Here is a 16,542-nt window from a genome sequence, read left to right as displayed (position 1 = left end):
TTGCATACGTAGAGACACTTCCCACCAGACGAGGCTTTTGAAGGCTGCATCCAATGTGGCCATAAACACCTTCAGGGAGGCATCCACAACTTCCCTGGGAAACCTGTGCCAGTGTCTCATCACTCTCATCATGAAGAATTTCTTCCTAATGTCCATTCTAAATCTTTCCCCGTCCAATTTAAAGCCATTCCCCCTCATCCATGCACTTGTAAAAAGCTCCCCCGTCACCTTTCCTGTTGGCCCCCTCAGGTAGTGGAAGGCTGACCCTATGGGGATCTCCTTTGTGCCTTCTCTTCTCCAGGCTGAACAACCCTAACTCTCTCAGCCTGTTGTCATAGCAGAGGTGCTCCAGCCATCTCATCATCTTCATGGCCCTCCTCTGGACCTGTTCTAACATGTCTCACCAGTAGCAAAAACTACATCCCACATCTCACTAAACAACCAAGCTAAACAATTCCAGAGCTAAATCTACAGAAAATCAACTTCCATCTCTAATATCTGTAGAAATACAGAGAAACACTTTTTCAGAAAGTGAAGAAAGCCCTCTAACTGCCTTTGGGTCATGAAAAAGTAGACATGTTCTCCATTGACCAAAATGTTTTAATGAATGACTAGGAAAAAATATAACCTTGATTACACTAAAACTTAAAACTTAACGTTGGAAATTTGCCTTGCAATATTAAGATCAATATGAAGCAATGCATTTACAATCAGAAATACAGGATCTTGGGACAATCACCTGATACAAAGCATTTGTACCAAGACTCAATCTCACCATTAATGAAGCTGATTGATAGTGAAATATACTCATTGCAACAGACGTTGAGTTCCAGCTATTGAAATGCTAGGGACCTCGGATCCTACAGTTTTTCTGAGTGTAGTTTCATGTCTTATAGAAGAATTGATAGTTGCATTATTTACAAACAAAGAAACAGTAACCAAATTCCTTTTTTTGTTCCTTAAAATACCCTGAATAATGCAGGGCCTCCTGGACTCCCCATGGGAAAAAAACACTGCCATTAGGGACTAGGGAGGGAACAAAATTCTGTCAGGTCTAAATCATTTGCTGTTTGCCACAGAACAATTGTTCTGTGTAAAACAAACTACACAGAGGACAGTCAGCGTTGCTGCTAGGACTTTCCATCTCCTCGTCTCTCTCCTGTTTGGAGAGAAGAGAATCAGCTTCCTAATATGCTCTTTTTGCTGGAAAATTCCTCCTAATGTTACAGTTTTCACTCCTGCACTACTGCCAACAGAGCTTCCTTGGCCATGATCTCAGCCATGTACTGGCAAACCAGGATTTTAGCCAGAGCCCCTGCCATGCTACTTGTCACTTCCATGGGTCAGTCAGCAGCCGGCCCACGTGTAGAGGTGTTTTTTGGCAAGAGACAGCAGTGCAGAGGGGGAATACGGAAGATACATCTCTTCTAAGCATCTCTGCCTCCTGGATGTTCAGTAAATGGCTGCTGCAGATGTAGCTATGCTCAGTCAGGGGAAGAACTCATCTGTTCAAATCATGCATTCTCTGTACAAAGAGCAGTTTCGTTTGCACAGGCTGTCTGCAATGGGAATTCTCTGTAGAGATTTAGCATCCCACTGCAAAACAGGCTATGCAGTTCCCTATTTGTTTTCTATAGATTATGATAGTTAACAAGAAGTATACCTTGTTCCTGCATTCTGAAACCTACTGTGCCTACTGTATTAATTTCACAAGATTTAACATTATGTGGAGGTGCCATTCTTTTCCCTTGGGAGCCACAGTTGGGCTTGGTCTGAGCAGATGCATTTTTGTTTACCTGCTTCATGGTTTGCTAAGTGTTTGCTTACATCCCCTGCAATCCACTTGGCTTACAGTTTCTGAAAAGACAATATGTTTGAACTGTATTCATCAGCTTTCTAGTATAGAATCTGCAAAGGGGTAGGAAAAATACTGCCTATACATTGTTTGTTTACTCTGTCATGTAACACATTAACTAGGCATTAATAGGTCAATGGAGATAAGACACATGATAATGGACTTCATGCCTGAGCTGTAAAATAATGATCTGAATGTCTCCTCCATCAATTTTACACCAGCACACCTCTCACCAATTTCACTCCTAACCTATTATGGTGAAAGTGCCCAGCAGCAAGTCAGAGTGGGATTTCTTAGGAAGGGTAATAATTCTTAAGAAAAACAGAAGCATCTGAGTGACAGCGACTCCAGTTTTTCCATGTGTTCATTTCTACACTGGTAAGACCAACAAGTAACCTTCAAGCGCTGGAGCAGTCCCAGAAGATGGAAACTTGGCAGTTGTGGAGCACCTTTTCTAGCCAGTAGCTAACATTGCCAAGAACTAGGCAGCTGATGGTATATGTTTACACTTCTGCACAGCCCAGTGGTTTCTTTTGGTAGGGGCACTGAAGTCTTGCTGCCACAAGGTGTGAACAGGACAGATTTCTCTATAGCAAAAAACGTCTTTTGCCAGCAGATAAGCTTCTGCTGTCACTGACTTCAGGGGAACATATTTGTCACCACCGAATGACTTATGTGAAGGGAACTAATTTTTTTCCAGTTAAAAATCAAGTAGTCAAGAGGACCAATTTGTTTTGTCTTGGTACAAAACATTTCTCCTGCCAAAGCAAATAAATAAAAGAATAAATATTTTGAACAACTACACAAGTCAGTGGTGTTATCCCTCTTGACTTCAACTTCATATAAGCACTAATGGGGAAAGACAATCTTTATTGTACAATCTTGAGGATTAAGCCTTAGAAGCATCTCCTAAAGGATTCTCACCCATTTTGCAAACACAGAAACTGAGAAAGAGAAAGCTTACATTAATTATCTTAAGTCACAGAGATTCAGCAGAGGAAAATACAATCCATCAATCTTAATATTTAGTCACTTCCTGTAACTACTGGACTCCTGTTCTTACTTTAAAATTCACAGTAACTCTCTCTATGAAGGAGATATTACCCTGTTTTATAGATGTGGAAAATGAAAGAAAAGCTGAATTACAGATATTGAAATACAGGTATCAGCCCATTTCATCTCTATATATACAGCTAATGGTTGAGTCACCTGCCCTGGAGGTGTTTAAGGGACAGGTGGACGAGGTGCTGAGGGGCATGGTTTAGTGTTTGATAGGAATGGTTGGACTCGATGATCTGATGGGTCCTTTCCAACCTGGTGATTCTATGATTCTAAATAAGTATCTGAAGTCCACAAGTTCTGTGTTTGTGGTTTTTAAATATATATAGAAAGATATGTGTTCTGACCTTCATGGATATGTCCAAAAACATGAAGCCTTGGCTGTATTCGTCTCTGGACTGTGTTCAGCAGCTCCACACATCCTACCCGTTGCATTTTCTTAGGAACCCAGTCTAGAAAACCTTTGGAAAAGAAAGGAAAGCTTTAAGAGAAGACAGGTTATCAGCAAAGCTGTATTGCTATACAGTAGTTCTGAGATATCGTGTCTCATGGCTTTTCAGAAGCAGCCATAGAAGAATTGGCATGGAAAAGGAGAGTGTTTGCCTTGATGAGCAGAAGAGGAAGGAAGAAAAATACTTGAGGAAAACCATAAAAGCTCATTCAAAATAAAACAACTACGATAACTCTTACCAGTTGTTTTTCAAGAAAAAAAAAATCACTGCAATTAAAGCTGTTTTGCTCTGCTATCAATGAGAAAACCCAATGCTTTATCCATTCTTCTTTCTTTAAGAGAGTGAGGTGTAAAGAGCAGTATGTCTAAAGTGAGTCTCTAAAGAATCTAAATGAACATTTTGCTATTTAAAGGTTACTTTAGCTATTTTAAATCTTATTTAGAAGTTACTAGTCCTAGAATGCAGTTTTTAAAACTGAAGACTCTAAATGATGTAATGAAATCTATGTTGCTTAAAAAACCCCTATGTTGTTATCACATTGAATCTTTCAGTAGTGGAACTCAGGTGAGGTAGATACAGCATACCTGAAAACAATATCCTCAAGTAAAACCTGTTTAAGCATGAGACAGCAACCCCCACTAGTCTATATCTATGGACCTCGGATAGGAAGAGAAACTAAGCCCTTCTGTAGGAGATGTTTTTAAGTGCTATATTTACTTCCACGAAGTTTGTCTAAAAATGCATTTTTATGAACACAGACAAAAACGTACACCAACTTGTGTTGTAGGTCTAAAAACATACTGCAGGGAAATGTTTACTGCCAACTAAAGTCTCATGTTTCCTTCAAGGTAGTAGTATAAGAAGGAAGTTGTTGTAATAGAGGGTTGGCAATAACTAATCTTATTTTCTTTCTATTGTTCTGCCATCTTCATCAGGCTCAAATTTGGAAACGTAACATATATAATCATTCTCTTTTTTTTTAGCTGTTCTGATACTTTGTGTGCCTGTCACAGCTTTGTATCTCTTAGACTGCTGCAATAACATGAATGTATTGTGGCTTTGAGAAAGCAGTAGTCAGCCAGAAAGGTATAGAGTCTGGACCTAGTTTTCAGATGTTTACTTTTCATGTCCATTCAAGGATGGCTAAATAACAGCTAACCAACCAGCTTAAAAGAACAGAATTGTGGTATTCAAGCTCTTAGAAAAGCTCTCAGATTTGCTACAGCTTCAGGGTAGGTTCACACATTGAGAAATACCTCTTCAGAGGCCAGTGCTTGAAAACTGGGCTCAATATACTGCATGGTTTTGTGAAAATGGTAAAAATTTGCCCCTGTATCAGAGAGCTAAGGCAAATTTTCAGAAATGAGTCAGCATCCTAAGTGTCAGAAAGAGGAAGATCTGACAATGGAATCCTAACTCATTCAGACACATCATGAGGATGCAATTTGGCTCCTGCTGGGGTGATGTACAAACAGAAAGCACCACTGAATTGCAGACAGAGCAAAGCAACACTCATTTCTGGTAACTGATTTTATCAGTCACTTTTGGTATCCAATGCAGGTCAAAATTCACTGTAGGAAATAAGAAGTATTTAAGACGTCCAAGTGAGACCAGCAACTCTTCTGGAATCCAGTCATGCTTTTTTGAGAACAAATGCATTGTAACCATAGGTTTTGTTACTCCGGTGATTTGAAACAGTTAATTGTCAAAACGTCTGTGGTGAACATAAAGCCAATAGTATTTCCACTTCAAAAATTTCACAAACAAAAATCCATAAAATTAACTTCTCCATTAAATTAAGCATTATTTATGTTGAACATGTTTTTGTTTACATGCATTATCACCCTTCTGAAGCTTTCCCATATGTTTGCAGCTTATTATGTACACCTGACTACACAAACTAAGAATAATTGATTACACCTAGCTAACAATTAGAGTTCATCTTAGGTTTTTTTAATGTTTGGTTACTTGAAACAGGTTTCTGCAGCTGTCAGGAAAGTATAAATCTTTGTCACAGCAATCAAGCAGACAGCTACAAATGAAGACTTAAAGGTGAAATTAAATTAAAAAAAAAAGAAAAGAACAGTGAACTTTTTGAAAAGAAATAAAAGAATCATAAACACAGAACTTTAGGAGTCAGGGAAAAGACTTTTAAAAGTTGCACTATACATAAAATTAACAAAAATATGCTGAGTAGAAATGAGCCTTATCACCAATTCCATAGTCATTAATACTATTTTTCATAAGCTGTGAAATATATGGCATATCTTCATTAGCAATAACCAGGTTACTAATTAAATGGTCAATAATGGCTCTTTCAACCTTTTGTTTCTCATCCTGTGTGAACCTCCTCTGTATCCCTGCCCCAGTTTCGTCTCACAGCACTACTCTAAAACAGAAGAAATTTCTCAGATTTTTGTTACATGCCTAAGTGACTTAGAAACACAAACTGCATTAATTCTTAATGGTGCTTCTGCATCTAAATCATGCAGGTAATTTTAAATCTATCTAATAAGGTATTATCAATTAGTTTAGGAGGATGAACACTCTTTTGAATTAAGGGGAAATGAAAGTAGCACAGAAAATGCATGATGGACAGAATTTAGGCAGCCGTGCTGGAGAAAAAAGAGGAATCTGCAAGAGCACTGATTGCCATTTATGATCATTAGAAACAGCTCTAGTGATGCTGCCCAAGATCAGAACAACAGTAATCAGCTTTCTGGTGAAAATAATTGCCTGGGAGAGTCAAGGAGGATCCTGTCTCCCAAAATGTCTGTGGACAGAGCTATATAATAAGGAGGTTCTACAAGTTAGACAGAGTGCTAATTTCTTTTGAAGTGTCATATGTTTGTTGCCATGGGTGTCAGGAAGACGAACAGCTGATGCCCTCAGGCAGAGGGTTCTGTGCCTGAGCCATCTATTAACGCATCAATAAGAAAAAGACAAAGAAATGGGAACTTTTAAAAAAGCAAATCCTTGGAGGATAATTGAAGCTTAAGAATTTAAAAAAAAAAAAAAGAGAGAGAACAAATACTGAGACATGGAGATGGAGGGAATTCACATTATCCCATTACAGTCAGTGGAGACGGGCAGCTCTTCCTCAGGATTACCACAATTATTAAATTACTTTTCAATTATTAAATTTACTATTAAATTTATTATTAAAGCATATCTGTCGAGTGCCAGCTCTGCAGTGCTCTCTAGAGGTTCTCCTCCATCTGCAGATCCCAGCAGCTGCCTGAAGAGACCTGGTGGCTAAAGCTAGGTGGTGCAAACCCCTCCCTCCACCTTCCAACACTGCATTTCAAGTGCTAGATACAGGAATATTCTTTGGATCAGCTGAAGGTTGGATTTCTTTACAGATGATCAGATGGTTTTAAAAATGGCTTTAGAAGTGCTGAATAAGCTTCTGAAAAGATTTTAAATACAACGTAAATAAAACTATAGCAAAGACCCAGCATCACACTTTGGATCCTAACACAGATTATCCCCAGTATTAACTGCTTGGAACAGATATCTGAAGTTCTAAACGATTAATTTCTGCCATCCACTTCCACCACAGAGGTCCACATTAAACTCAGCCTATGGCATGGCATGAGACTCCACTTTGGTGAAGTATGAAAACACATGCCCTTACTGTGAGAAACCTTGCTCACAAAGAAGCCCTTTTCCCCAGGATTAGTGAGCAGTGGAATGCAAACATGTCTTTCTAAAGAAAACAACAAAACACAAACCCTTCAGATCCTTTCTCATCCAAGCTCTGAAAGAGGAGAAGAAAAGGTGGAAGACAAGACGGGTTTAGCTTCAGGAAACTGGGGAATCTGCAGGTTTAAAGAAATGAACTGCCTTCATTTCATACAAATCATTGCTCCACAGTAAGACTCAGCAGAACGCTTAAGTACGTGCTTCACTTTGTGTCCATTTATTAAATTAGTGAGAGTTAAACACATAGTTGCGTTAAATATAGTTTGCTACATGTTAAATACATGTTAAAGGCCTTTACTGAATGCGGATGAGTTTCTATTGTATTATTTCTGTAACAGATAATTTCACTATAATCTGGGAATAAAAGAAATCTCTCCTGGCTTTTATACCACCTGTATTAACATTTGTAAAATGCAAATGCAAAAAACAGTTAGTGTCTCCAGGTTGTATTAAAGATAAGCAATTTGCTCATGCTGTCCAAAGAACAGGCAAACAATGGCAGCATTTAGATTTGTAAGGCAGAAGATGCACCAGGTCAGCACAATGAGGAAACATACAGACTCTGGGTACTTGTTGGCGGAGGAATGCTACTGAAAGTGAGTGGAAAGACAGTGCTAGAAAAATAAGATCCAAATCCTGCATTTATCTTCAAGCAGGTTCCATGCTTTAAATCTACTAATCTGATCACTGGCAGAGTGGACAGATCCATAGGAAAACTAGACTTTGCTTATTTATAAAGCTCATTAAACCTTTATGTGTTAAGGCTTTACTTTTTAAGCCATGATTTAATTTCCCACTATTGCACAAAGGTGATCATGAAACATAAAAACGGTGCTGCTGAAATCCGTACGAACATTACTTTTGACTACCATAAGTCAGGATTGCACTGTTTGTCTAGAGAAGGACATCGGTTACTGTATAATCATCTGAAATACACAGCTAAGAGCACTAGTATTTTCTTACCGAGAGGTGGTCCATGTGTTATAAGAATATCTATTCCATCTGGAATAAGGTTCCATTTCTCTAATAGTGCTTGGCCTCGTGGAAGATTAAAGCCCCAGCCATAAAACCAAGGTTGCCTGCCAAGAGAGGAGGAGAATTTTTTCAGTGCTACTTCCATGTATTGGTTATCTAATTAAAATATGGAGGTTGACCCTCTACTAGCATGAAATTCAGAGACACAAATAGCATTCATTTTCTTCTTTTACTACTAAGTAAAACCCTCTTTCCATACAATCAGTGTCATTTAACCTGTGCAGCAACTCAGTGCAGTCCTTACCATTTTCAGCAGGCAGCATGCAGTAAAATATTCACAGTATTCCTCTAACTAGGTGAAAAACAACTCTTACAAGACCTGGATACCAGTGTGCTGGACTCCCACAGTATCTAGAACACCTGTCTCAAGATACCTATGTGTGGATGTATGTTCCACATTGGCTTATGTCATATTTGGCCCTTAGCCTATGATCAGCTGGGCAAGGACAGACCCTAGCACAGTGATAGTGATAGATCCCACTCCAAAGCTGGAGGCATCATCTGTACTGTTCTGTTTCCCTAACTGAAAGTATTGCATCAGAACAAGAATACTGCTTCTTTTCTAACATATATTTTTTTCTGTCATCTGGTGTGTTGACCTGCTTTTAAGTAAGACTTGCCATATCCAGGGTTTCTTATCAGACAGGCATTTATATTTTTTTAAACGTATTTAGGGAGCAGCTCATCATGGAGCAGTGGGACTGTAACACTGCCACTCAGAATACAATGTATCCATGTCTTGCTATCCTATTGATTAAAAATCTGTATTTCACAGCAATTATATCATCACAATGGTAAATTATGTCTTGCTGACTATGCTCTAATTCTAGGTCATAAAATTAAGGGGGTTAGTTTTACGTTGGAATTTTTTAACAATTTCTTGACTGACATGTTCTGGCCATATCCATATTTGGAGAACAACAAATAGGCTGCTGTGATTTACTAAGGTTTACAATAATTGCAGCCGTAGTGATAATAAATACATCCACATCAACCAGAGCTCCCTTTGAGATGTTACTTTGTTGAAGAAAGCTTTATACTCCCTCACCGCATCAAAAGACAGAAATAATTGTTTCAAACAAATTCTCTGAACTCCACTTTACATCGTGTAGAGCAAAAACAAAACAAAATGCCCATGAAGCTATTATTCATCCTCTACCATTACTGATGCTTGACTAACATTTCAAAAATTAGCATGTCTGCAGTCTTCATGATGATGTATTTTCCACTTTTCCTTTCGGAATTCTGCAAAGCACATCTATTGAAAACAGCTTAAAGAATAAAGCTTGCTAAAATATAAAGGGATGTAATTCACCTGAGGGAAGACAAGTAAATTCTGCTCAAGGAAAGGAAGAAGATGGCTTTGCAGAATATTTTCTGCCTTTTTTTCACAAACAAAAAGACGACTCAACTTTTCTAGACAGATGACTGAAGGGCTTTCTGTGTCCATGGCTAAGAGCTCATCTCCTAGCTTTTCATCACACAGTGCCCTGGATAACCAAGGGCCTGGTTAAACAGGCGTCCCAGGGAAAAAGAAAAAAAAAAGTGACATTGTCCATCTGCTACTGGGCCCAGAAATATATCCTGGCCTCCAGAAGCTGTGATAAGGGAGGTCAGAATGTGAAGAGGTTTGTGAAAAAGAGATGGTAATAGTAGAGATGCTAAAGCAGAAATTTTGTTCTAAGTCATACCAGGGCACCTGGCTGGGAAAAAGACATAACCCTGTATCAGGTATATATTATCTCCCTTCTGCAGGAACCCATACAATTCAAATCACATTTGTCTGGCTACCCACTTATCTCCTAGCCCACTTTCCTCATAGAAAGAACAGGACTTGGCTCACAGGTACAGGACTTCTCACTTTCCTACTGCTGGGGTGGTAACTCACGGTCTAGTTGCTGGTTTACTCTCTGGTAAGCTACCAGCACCATTCCCATGCAACACTGTCAGAATCACAGAATCACAGAATAACCAGGTTGGAAGAGACCCACTGGATCATCGAGTCCAACCGTTCCTATCAAACACTAAACCAAACCCCAGTCTGTGGAGTTTGATCAGCCTGGCTTTACATTCAGCTCACCACTGACAGAACGGGTATGTTTTTATCTCACAGGAATGCCATGAAAATAAATACTGAAGTCTGCGAGGCACTTGGATATTACAGAAGTGGGAGGTTTTATAAAAATATAGTGAGGTTTTTCTAACCTCTTCATCCACCCTTGCCTTGGGATTGCATTCCACATCTTAATATGCCAAGTATCTTTCTTTACCAAGATGAAAATATTCAACTGTTTGGCAAAGTTTTCCAGTAACAAAATTGCACCAACAGGAAATATTTGCAGGGGCAAATAGGAGGCAAACAGAGTATCAGCATAGTAAATCACGCTTTTAAAGCCAGTGACAGATTCAGTGAATACAGGCCCCTGTTCCCACCTGCCACTTGCCCCAGTGCTGCTGGGCATGGACAGTATCATCCCCAGGTCCTCAGTGGGAAGCAAGGCAAGGCACCATCCTGCACCCCACAGCTGTGCCAGACACAGCAGAAGGGGCCATGGCCGCTCCACACCCTGAGAAAGAAAACTGAGGAGAAAGATCAATATTTACCTAATAAGAAAAGGTCAAAAACCTACAGAATAATTATTTTAAGGATACAATGAAGTATTCATAAAGAGATTTAATTGTGACTGTCACAGGTCTCACCAGAAGTCAGCTTAATCCTGCTGAAATCCAAATGACCATGAATGGCACATGCAGCTGTGAGAGTCTCTGCCTGCCTCTGCTAGGGCTAGCCTGTACATAGCCACTTTTTAAAAAGCCCGTTTCCCCTTATGAATAGGCATGATCTGCTTATTAAGACAAGAAGCATTTTCCCCTGTCCCTCCCTCCCTCCCTCCCTCCGTTTCTCTCTTCCTCCTTCCCTCCCTTTGTGGTGACTGCAGTGTGTAGCCGCCTAAGCACAGGGCTGGTAAGTTATGCATGCTGGAGCTGTTCTTTTGTGAAGGGGAGATGTTACAACTTGTGTGATTTGCCATTATGCTGTCTTTTGTGACAATCCCAAGATCGAAAGAAATGTCTGCAATATTGCTGGTGGAAAAAAAAAAAAAAGTCCAAGAAAGGATTCAGTGGAGGATGTTGGTGTGCTTTACGTGAGAGAAGAAAGACAAATCATACACTTCAGTGCCCCCACCCCCAAAGGAAAATCATCTTTATACGCACACAGGGATTTTATAAATCCCCAAGTCCCTTCTTCTGAAAATTTATTGCAAAACAGTCATCAAAGTTTCTGAGTAGGGAAAAAAATCTTCTTTAACACCCACTAATGAGTCTGTGACCTGGATATTGTGCAAAGACAACTTTGTCTAAAATCTCCATTCATGATGGAACCTGAAAGCGAAGTTAAAGTCTTCACATCAAGCACCAGATTTCTGGATCCCCAGTTATTGCTTGCTTGGGAAAAATGTAATTTTTCAAAGAAATTATTTTTCAGTAATATTTTATATTTTATGAAGAAAATATTATCATCTATCTTCTATAATAGAAAAATCTGCTGTTTTCAAAAGAATCCCAAGAAAAATATATTTGGCAATTAAAGACATAGGCTATTAATGTATTCCACCTCTGAAGCAAAACACCCATGGGTGGAAATGTACTTTGATTTTGATCTTCTCTTCTTAATGTGAACAGTTTGAGTCTCACCACATACTAGTGAAATTCAGTGGTATTATTATTATGGTAAGAATAATGATTGTCTAAATATAAGACCCTAGGGGGAAAATATATTGGAAGCGAATTTGTTTACAGCACAATTAACCTTATGTTAAAAACATATGAACAAGTTTTGCAGGTCAAATAATCTATCATCCAAAAAGGGCTGAATTATCAGAATTTGTACTAGCAATCGGATGTTGCTTTATGTACTGAATTTCTATCTTTCTGTTCTAAAGTAACCATTGGAATAATTTTCTTACAGAATGATAGTTGCTATGACAACCATAGCAAATTTTCCTTTTCTGAAACAGATGTCTCATTTAGTTGAAAATTAGAATGTGAAAAACCCATGGGAAAAATTAATTCAAACTTTAACAGAACACTGACTACAATGTAATCTCTTATAGGTTAACCCCTTAACATCTTTCTGCACTTTTATGGTAACCTTCTCATAAATTCTAATTAAACCAGTTTAACCTCCTAGGAACGACCTTCTTAGCTATCACTAGCACTTTAGTTGTCTTTGAAAGGAGCATTTCTGTTACAATAATAACAGAAAAAAGTCATCCTAAAAAAAAGTGGTCAAACATATTACCACCTTAATTATTTATTAGGTTTTCTTCTTTTATTCAGTTACTACTGGAAAGAGCTACCATGTAGTCCAAGAATTCTTTTATCATTTAAATGAAGGATAACTTAGTTTTACATTTGATTTACTGTAAGGGGCGGTGATGCAGTGCACAGATTTGACCTGTAATTTACGTGAAAATTGAAGGTTTTAAATTTTAAACCACTGGTACCATCTCAATCTGCTCGGTAGATGGACAAAAAGAGGACACACACAAAAAAAAAGGATACTTGACTGGGGAAAACTATCAATGTGCATAGATTTTTGCATACCAAGCAATGAGAAAGTGAAATCTGATTCTTCATTACCTTGATTCAATTTACACATTTTAACCTAAAGAACAGATTCCTCCCTCTCTGTATACTCAAAAGCTCAGGGGGACACTCCACTGTACTTGGTCATTGGCCACAAACATGGCAGGCAACTAGCAGGCAGTCAAAGAAATATTTGCACCACGGCACTGCCCATAGTACTTGCAGGGTACCAGCTATCACAAGAACTTCAGGACTGCAAGACTTACTGCAGCAGCTGCATCTAGGTTGTCCATCTGAATAAGGCAAACCCTGACACCAGCAGGCATGCAATTAGTCTCTTTGGCTCTGGGAAAACTCCCTACATAGTCCCATACCCAGGGAGCTACGGGTGGTAACTGACTGAACAGCCATTAGCTTACCAAAGGGTTTGGTGAAAACACCTTCATAGTAAAAAAAGCAGAACTAAAACACAATGCACCTCCTCACTTGTTTTGGTAGTTTCCTACAGAAATCTTTTCTGCAGCTGAAAGGCAGGCTCTCTGACTAGAATTCCTCTGCTTACAAAATAAGTTTCAAAGGTTCACAAACAAATGTGACTTGCTCCAGTCTTTCCTCCACAACAGTTGTCATTTTTCTCTGATAGGAAAATAAACAGATATTGGCTAGTTACTGTAAAGAAGCTGAATGGGAAAAGAACTGAGTGAATCAGTCTTCACAGTCCTAATCCCCTTTCTGACAAGTGCAGAGCTGCACATATTCAGTATTTAGAAGACTGGACTATGCATGCTGAGTCATTCTGTTAAAAGTGATCAGTCAAGGTCCACGGAGCACCAAAAAGCAGTTAGATTCAGCAGTGGCACTCACAGGCAAAACTCCCATACATCCTGAATCCCAGCCCAAGAAATCTCACTGTTGGAGGTTTGAGTCTCATTTTAACTACTCTTGATTACAAATGTTATAACTAGCTACAGTCATGTGAACACGGTATACAATATTATATACACTGTATACCTTCCTTGTCTGCCTGCAGTTCACATCCTTTAGAGGTTCATATGTTCCCTCATCACTGCATTAGCTGAATTTACTCAACATCTCTGACTGTCTTTTTAGCCTTTCCTCAGTAAGTAACTATCCAGTTCACTGATTATTTCTACTGTTTTTTACTGAATTTTCTTGCCAAGTAAGGATCATGAAAATCCACCAATTTTTTTTTTTTTTTTGTGGGGTATTGTCTGTTTCTGCATCAAAAGTAGTTGTGAAATAACACTCATCTTTCTGTCTTTTCTTCCTCTCATTCCTCTCATTTGGACCATCCAAAGCAGCAGGGACAAAACTAGCTATTAGGCCATCAGTGCTAAGAAGGACTGGTAGGGCACTGTTGTTCATAGGCTTTGAAATACCATTCAACAATTTGGCACCTAAACATTTCAACAATATCACTGAGATCTAAAAAAACCAGGTTTCAGAAGTTTTGAGGAGTATGAGAAGACTTATATTATGACTAACTTCCATATGAGAGAGCCAAGTGTGTTATGATTTTAGAGAAGAGGTATGAAAGCAGTGAATTAAAGAATTGAATTACACAAAAAAGAAAATCAGATTCACTCATTCATAATATTGGAACCACAGGTTTTTTTAATGGAACCTAAGGCCTTATACTTTAATAAATGCAAATTTCAGTTAATCTCACATAAGGTTGTACCCTGGAATACATGGCCACAAAGTACAGCCGAGCAGATGGAAAGGAGAAAGCAGAAGGGAGGGAATGGAGGTGCTAAGACACTAGATGGCTTGCAGTGTTACTTTGGGAAGATGTAGTGAAAACTGAACTCAGATCAACTACCAGTCTTCTGTCCAGGGAAGACAACATTTCTTCCACAGGGAAGTTTGCCATGTTCTTGGGGTTTTTTTGCCTTACTTGCTTTGCATCCAAAATTGTCATTCTTGAAACTCTGAATCAAATTAAATTATTGTTTTCACAAAAGGAAAGGAGGATAAAAATCAGAATATGGCCCTTTGTCAGTAATTACTTCTTTTGCAATTTGAGTTACACGTGAAATCATTCATCTTTTGTTTAGTAAAGGTTTTCATACATCTCTGACTAGAAAGAAGAAAGAATGAGCTGTGACTAATACGAGCTGATCATTTCTAAACATTAATCTGTTATAAAACAATGAAAAATAAAATGAAATCTACTTTATCTTCATAACAAGATAACAGGTAGGGAGAAAAATTAATGAAAGACTGAATTTAAAACATGCCAACACCAAATGCTTGGAGCCAAATGATAATATCCCATCTGATATTTTTTAAAAATAATAAAATAAACCAAACAAACAAATGTAAAAGCTAATTTGAAATAATTACCCAAGAGTTGCAGTGCTGACGTTACAGATGTAGAACTGTATAGACTTTCAGTATGATCTTATGGCGTTAATGCAAGGCTAGGTCTTGAGTTCCTGATGTCTCAGAGACTATTCCCCCAGTGTCTCTACCTCTCAATATGTGAAAATATAAGGGCAACCAGGTTATCCAGACTGTACTTCAGATAATGATAGCTGACAGTCATAGAAAGAGGAAACGTCAATAGAGAGGAGGAGTTGACAGCCCCTGTCCACAGTACAGTCACCATCTTATTTTAAATGTAAAACTTGTCACGAATGGGCCAATCAGTAGGGGAAAAAAATTGAGACCCATCTATGCATGGCATTTTTACATTTTTTCACTATCAAACAATGAGTCAGCTAAGAAAAGAACGTTATTCCATAGATACAGCTAGTTAGTGTTTACTGCAGTGCTTTAAGACTTTGCAGAAGTTTGCTAACTGAGGAGATAAAATATCCCTTCAAATGAAGATGCTATACTTGTGGGTTTATTTACAACGCAGCTCCCGGAGGGACTCTACTAGATGAAACATGACTACAATACATAGAATGTGTAATAGGTGCACTGAGAATCAATAAAAAAGGCCCTCACAGTAGCCACTTCTCAGTTTAGTAATTCACCAAGTTTAATATCTTTTCTCAAAATACTAGGAGTAATTAGGCCATATGGACTAACTGCTTGCCAGTTCTTTTCTGGTTTTCCTTCCTTTTTGTTTTTTTACCTTCTTTTCCTTCAAAAATTCAAAGCCATTTTGAATTAAACAAGCATGAAAATGCTTCCAAAACGAATAAATTAATACAGCACATGTGCATATATGCATAAAATGTATTATTTTTAACATCTTCAATTAGGAACAGATGAATTTACTTTTTTTAAAAGAAGCACATACTGATTCTTCATATACCATGTTTCTACCTGAACGAAACAACATCCAAGCCAACCTAAATTCCAAGTTCTCATTTTCCTGTAGTCCTAAATTCTCCCCATAGTGCTGCAACAGAAACCAACTGCTGCGTTACAACTTTCAACACCAAAAAGGTACAGCTTGAATGCCTACGTGCATACTCAGCCAGCTAGGAATTCTGAGATAACCTTAAAAAAAATCATACACTCATCCGATGTAAATTACATAATTAGAAATATTTGACACCCACAGGTGCAGCTCTGTGTTGTAACATTGGTTCCAAGTTACTTTCTTACTGGAGAAGAAAATCCTCATATTAATTCATATTAAATGATGCTGATTTATTAAATAAAACTAATTTATGAACAACAAATCTAAAGGAAGTGTTCTGATATTAAAGAGCTTCACAACAAGAGGTAATTTACTTTTTCCCCTTAAAATCTGGTCAGGGTAAAGAGAAAGAACTGAGATAACTGTGCTACAATTAGTTCCTGTGATGGTAGCTCTATTTACAGTTCTTTGTCTGGAGCTCAACATAAAGCTACCAGCTACTTCTC

The 16,542-nt window shown here is 38.3% G+C and overlaps 2 protein-coding genes across 2 annotated transcripts in view; both read right to left on the bottom strand.

Annotated features, from left to right (window-relative positions):
* Window positions 1–16,542, bottom strand: part of LOC138724325 (patatin-like phospholipase domain-containing protein 2) — a 520,777-nt gene that overhangs the window by 232,626 nt on the left and 271,609 nt on the right. The window lies entirely within an intron of this gene.
* MPPED1 (metallophosphoesterase domain containing 1) overlaps window positions 1–16,542 on the bottom strand; it is a 65,229-nt gene that overhangs the window by 2,266 nt on the left and 46,421 nt on the right. The window contains 2 exon segments of the mRNA XM_069865343.1: window positions 3,262–3,375; window positions 8,035–8,150. Coding sequence (XP_069721444.1) covers window positions 3,262–3,375; window positions 8,035–8,150 — 230 coding nt within the window.

This window comes from Phaenicophaeus curvirostris, chromosome 1 (assembly GCF_032191515.1).
Source record: "Phaenicophaeus curvirostris isolate KB17595 chromosome 1, BPBGC_Pcur_1.0, whole genome shotgun sequence".
NCBI lineage: Eukaryota > Metazoa > Chordata > Aves > Cuculiformes > Cuculidae > Phaenicophaeus > Phaenicophaeus curvirostris.
Note: the sequence above shows the minus strand (reverse complement) of the source record. Positions and strands in the feature narration are given on the sequence as shown.